The sequence below is a fragment of the Monopterus albus genome, unplaced genomic scaffold (assembly GCF_001952655.1).
Source record: "Monopterus albus unplaced genomic scaffold, M_albus_1.0 scaffold33.1, whole genome shotgun sequence".
Classification (NCBI taxonomy): domain Eukaryota; kingdom Metazoa; phylum Chordata; class Actinopteri; order Synbranchiformes; family Synbranchidae; genus Monopterus; species Monopterus albus.
In genome coordinates this window covers 1,159,435-1,165,093 of record NW_018127913.1, presented here as the reverse complement: position 1 = coordinate 1,165,093, position 5,659 = coordinate 1,159,435, and the positions used below count along the sequence as shown (strand labels likewise).

General features: G+C 39.4%; 1 protein-coding gene across 1 annotated transcript in view; it reads left to right on the top strand.

The window, feature by feature from the left end:
- The window catches only part of znf236 (zinc finger protein 236), a 66,483-nt gene that overhangs the window by 24,362 nt on the left and 36,462 nt on the right, over nucleotides 1–5,659 (top strand). Inside the window, exons 10-14 of the mRNA XM_020597253.1 lie at nucleotides 352–624; nucleotides 1,469–1,672; nucleotides 1,852–1,984; nucleotides 4,629–4,889; nucleotides 5,056–5,288. Coding sequence (XP_020452909.1) covers nucleotides 352–624; nucleotides 1,469–1,672; nucleotides 1,852–1,984; nucleotides 4,629–4,889; nucleotides 5,056–5,288 — 1,104 coding nt within the window. The remainder of the gene's footprint in view (nucleotides 1–351; nucleotides 625–1,468; nucleotides 1,673–1,851; nucleotides 1,985–4,628; nucleotides 4,890–5,055; nucleotides 5,289–5,659) is intronic.

The following is a 5,659-nucleotide window of genomic DNA, read 5'->3' as shown; positions in this document are numbered from 1 at the left end:
ATGCACATTAAATTTACTTCACTCTTTAGAAAAAGAGGTTTTTAATCCCTGTTACAGAAAAAGTTTCTCATTCAATCAGAAACCTTCCAACTATATCAGTTTACTTCATTATACCAGTTTAGTAATACATAAAAAGCTTCAGCTGCCTTATCTGCATTCATATAATCACAAAATGATGCCTGTGTTTACTGGCTTTTGTTTAAATTAAGTAAGCAAATGACTCTTTGTTTTTGTTAACATTGTAGAATGATTCATATTTTACAAAGAAGACTTTACAACAGCTCTGAACCCAGCACCAGTTAACAGAGAGGGAAACATGGACAGCTGCTTCACTTTCCTTCCCTTTTCCAGGCTCCATCAGGGAGGAGAATGGTGTTCGCTGGCATGGCTGCCCATACTGCTCCAAAGAGTTTAAGAAGCCCAGCGACCTTGTTCGCCATATCCGCATCCACACCCATGAGAAGCCTTTCAAGTGCAAACAGTGCTTCAGAGCTTTTGCTGTCAAGAGTACCCTGACAGCACATATGAAAACGCACACGGGTATCAAGGCCTTTGAGTGTCAGTGCTGTCTGAAGTGCTTTTCCACCTCTGGCAGCATGAAGGTACACATGCGGCTGCACACAGGTGAGAAGCAGGTCCACTTCATGAAAGGGTTACACTTAAAGCCTAAGTAAAGTGAACTTTTTAACACACATTTTTTTCACTTTTACCTGCTGACGTTTCATGTCACATCATACACCTTTAAAGCCAACATCATCAGTATTTGCATAAGTTAAAGGAGACATATATTATTAGCCTTTGACCTAGTGCTCTCAGTTTCCTGGCTGCCTCTACCATTTGGTATTTAGCTATAGGTTATGATAAATTATACAACAAATCAATTACAAAAGCTGGACCTGTGTAAATATAGTGGTGCTGCTACAGCTAGAAGCCTCCTTTACACCCACGCGTTTACTTCTTCTCAGAGACATTACCTAAAAGAGCCATCCCCTAGACATGAAATGTCAGCCTTAGTGTGACTAAACAAATTTGTAACAGTTATTTATTAAACCGCTACAGTATGTAATGGCACTGTCTTTGTTAGGTGACTTTAGCTCTTATTGTGTGTTAGCTCTAAGCTAAGGCTTATGATAAATATGTTCTCAGCTGTATTTGTGCATATACAGTTTCAAATCTTTGTCACTTTCCCTTGTGCTGTCATGTGGTTTCATAAGAATATATATTGTCTCCTGCTAAATGAAAGGTTTTGTAACATTTTGTAGTCAAAAATGAAATAAAACTATGAGCTTACATATTTTGGTTTAAGTGTGCTTAAACCAAAATATGGTTTCCCTTAGGGAGAGCAACATTTGAATATATTTTGTGTAATTAAAGCTTAGTTTTCAAATCTTTAGTATAAATGTCAGTATCAGTTTAATTCTCTAAATACTAATTTTCCAAAAGTGCCGTTTTCTCCCACTTTTCCTAGGTGTACGCCCTTTTCCCTGCCCTCACTGTGACAAGATCTTTCGTACATCAGGCCACAGGAAAACACACATTGCTTCTCACTTCAAAAGCTTGCAGCAGAAGAAACACAAATTTCCACGGAAAACCAACAAAGCCAAAGTGTCAAAGAGTAACCTACCTCTGCCTGATATCCCCCTGCAGGAACCCATCCTCATCACTGACTTTGGTAAGAGCCTGTCAGGCAGATGTGTATACACATGGATGGTGTTGCATCTATTTTTCCTGATAGTAACATAACCATTTGGTGTCTTTTGGGATGGAGTGGGATGCATTATAACAGTGCATAAATTAAATGAGTTTTCACATGGAGTTCCACATGTTTCTTGTTCACATGTTGCTTAAAAGGCCTCATCCCATCCCAGAATCCTCGCCTGGCTTTCCAGCAGTACCTGGAGGTGGTGAGCAATGACCGGCCTTATAAATGCCAGTTCTGCAGTAAGGCCTATAAGAAATCAAGCCACCTGAAACAGCATGTCAGGTAAGGCTTCTTTAAAACACTGCATATGAAGTTATATGAATGTGAGGGCCAGTGCAGTTAGTTTTGCAAGATATTTGATACATTTTTGCCATATATACCATATTAAAAATGGCAGTTTTATGTCGAAATATAACAACAATAGAAAAAAGAAAGTCAATCTTCATTCTGCAGAACATTATGTGCACCAGGGTGGACAAGCTATGAAATCAAACTGAAAGCAAATTTATTTAAATCTATATTTAAAACCCCTCAGATGACCTTCACTGTCAGTCCACAGTTAGAAGAATTTATATAATTTATATAAAAGTATATTATGTAAATGTATATAAATCAAAGGGACAGGTTGACATTACATTTATAGGACATATTCATGCTCTCCAGAGGGTGTATCCTACTCTCAGGTTAAATTGTCAGTGTTGCTAAAAAGGCATCTAGTTGCAAGATTAGTGTGGGTTTAAATTGTCAGTGCTGCTAAAAAGGCATCTAGTTGCAAGATTAGTGTGGAATTTTAAGTACTACTAATAAAACAAAGTTAATATAGCTTAGTTAATATAACTTTAGAAACAAAGTCATAAAATAGTTCAGCACTACAGTAAGATGAAATTAGGCAACTGAAAGTACAGAGAATGAAACTGACTGAAATAACAAACAGTGAAATAAGATGGAAATAGTAAAATAAACAAATAAAACATTAAAACATAGTGAAAGTGGCAAAATGCAAGTATGGCCAAGTATGTAAAATATACAAGAAATTTGTCTCCGGTACAGAACTGAGGCAGCCATCTGCATGCCGACACACATGCACACACACACACCGCTGACCTTCCGGTTGAGGGGAACGGCCGCTCTACCTGAGCCACAGCCACCCATATAGAGCCAGGGTTTAGTAACAGTCAGATGCATTCTGCTTGAGCATATGAGACTACACTCTGGCCTGTACTGCACATCAATTCAGCAGCGTAGGAAGGTGCCTGCCCATGAAGTGGTTTAAGCATAATCTGTAAAATCATTTCTAAAACTGATGGTAACCAGTGAAGAGAGGTCACAGCGAGAGTGATATAGTCTTTGCTATGCTGAGTAGCTGCATTTTATACTAACTAAAGGCATGATATTGTTGAAAACAACTTGTTTGTTAAACACGAGGTGACTACAGAAAAGTAACCCAGGTTTCTAGCTACAGGCTTGACATTGGCAGACAGAGCGATGACTCTTCTGCAGGATGGGGGGTGGATATTGGAAAACTGAGGACAATTCATTTTGATTCTTGGAAAAAGGAGGGGAGCAGCCAACATTTGATTTCTTAGAGTCGAAACAGTGAGGGTTAGAAGATGCCATCTTCTTCCACATAACAGTGGAATTAACTGTTTTTGAATAATGTGATGTAGTGGGAGAATTTATACAAAAAAGTGAATAAAAGATGACCAAGGATGGAGCCTTAGGAAATCCCACTGGTAAATGAGGCCACCAAAGAGAAGGCATCACCAAAAAATACTGGCTTTGTTTGACAAATATGATTTAAACCCCTCTAATTTTTGCACTGATGCAAACTAATTTTTTGTGGTGACACCTTTCTCAGGCCAAAATTAATATTTGACATGCTTCCCTGGAGAAAGAAAGCTTTCTAGGCAGGTGCTCCTTTCCACCGGCATTTAACAGAAAATTGATTGGTCTGTACAACTGATACAGTGTTCAAGTGGGCAGAGTTATACATCTCCAAAATATTTTCTAAACAGTTCTTACAAATTTAGCCGATATGTCAGTCAGCTAAGAAGAATAAAGTTGAGCTCACTAAATTTACTTTAGACTTTAGAATTTACTTAAGACTTAAGCTTATCGACACAGTCAGAAATAGAAGAGAAAACAGGGAGCGGATGATGAATTTGTTCAGGGTGATTTGAAAGTAGAGGGAGATGAGACTGGAAAGGCTGAATGAAAAGTACATAGCAGTTTGGAGGTGGACAGGTTTGATGTATCTTCAAAGCTAGATCCTGAAGAAAAGCACCATTAGTAAAAATGGAATAACTTTCAATCTTTGATTCCAAATACAAGGGGTAGGTATTTATGGTCAGGTAATGAGGGTCAAACTATCATGGGAACATTGTATGAATATCGTATGCTCATAGTCTGATTATCGCAGTATTAATACTGCAATCCAAAGGCTGTTTGAGACATGTATATTTATATTGCAAGCTTGTTGTAATACCTGACATAGATGAATTTCTGACATATAGTAGGAATGTTAAACTAACTTTAAAGTGCTCCTGTCAGTCATACAGAAAATAAGACATTGAAACAGCAGCACTAAGAATGGTAAGGAGCCCACTCAGTGAGATGCTCTGATTCATGTACAGTATCTCTGAATTTTCTGGCTTTTGCATTGGGACACACTTTCAGCATTTATCTTTAATTTAAGATTGACAGCGTATTCTAAATATTGATGCTGTGCCTGTATGTGGCTGGCACCTCCCCATTTGTCTTCTTTGACAGATGAAAGCCTTGTATCTCAGCACAGATTATCCATACTGTATCTGCCACTAGTAATAGCTCCCTTGATTCACTTATAAACCTGGACCTAGGACCTAGGTTAAAAGTGAATACAGAAGCTGCTGGTTAGTGACCAACTACTATCCCTTTATCATGCCAGGTCTCATACAGGAGAAAGGCCCTACAAGTGTGTGCAGTGCAGCCGGGGTTTTGCCTCCTCTGGAGTGCTCAAAGCTCACATCAGGACGCATTCAGGCCTAAAGGCGTACAAATGCCTGATGTGTGACACAACGTTTACCACCAGTGGCAGCCTGCGACGTCACATGACCACGCACAGTGACCTGCGACCTTACATGTGTCCTTACTGTCAGAAGACCTTCAAGTCTTCGCCCAACTGCAGGAAGCACATGAAGACACATAGGTTTGGGCTTTGTCACTGTATGTTCTTGGCTGTTTTAAACATTTTTTCCCCCCATGTGTTGGACTGTTTTCCATGTGCTTAGGAGGATTATTATTGTACACAGACTGTAATGGTCAGTTTATTAAACCTTAGGTCCTGTCTCTCTTCCACCTTTCTACCAAACCAGGTATGAACTGGCTCAGCAGCTACAGCCCCAGGCAACAGAAGACCCCTTAGGAGCGAGCACTGTGGCCCATGAAATGCAGGTAGAAATAGAGGCAGACTCCCTCCAGCAAACATCTGCCACCTCAGCAGAGCAGCAAAGCATGCTGGGACTGGGCCAGACAGAAGTTGTGAATGGAGGTCAACAAGTGACACTGGAGACACCCCTGACTGACCAACCACTAGTTCAAGGAGAAGGTAGAAGGAGCTTAATACCAGCTGTGTGTGCAAACAATGGAACAAAATGTAGCAGGGCCTCTGAAAACTGTAATATTTAACTACATGGCATCTCATTTTGGTTTAAAATTTGACATAGTCATTACATATTTCTTCTGATCACCAAGTTGTCACTAAAAACATTTAAAACTTAAACTTGAGAACAGTTTTTTAAATTCAAATCTTAGAAAAAAATTGAAAATGCTCTTAGTTTCACAAAGTGGAGACTGATAGCATAATGCGATTAATCCTGTAATCCAACTACATGTATAAGGGCCTTCTTCTTCTTCTTCCGGCTGTTCCTGTTAGGGGTCACCACAGCGAATCATCTGTTTCCACCTAACTCTATCCTC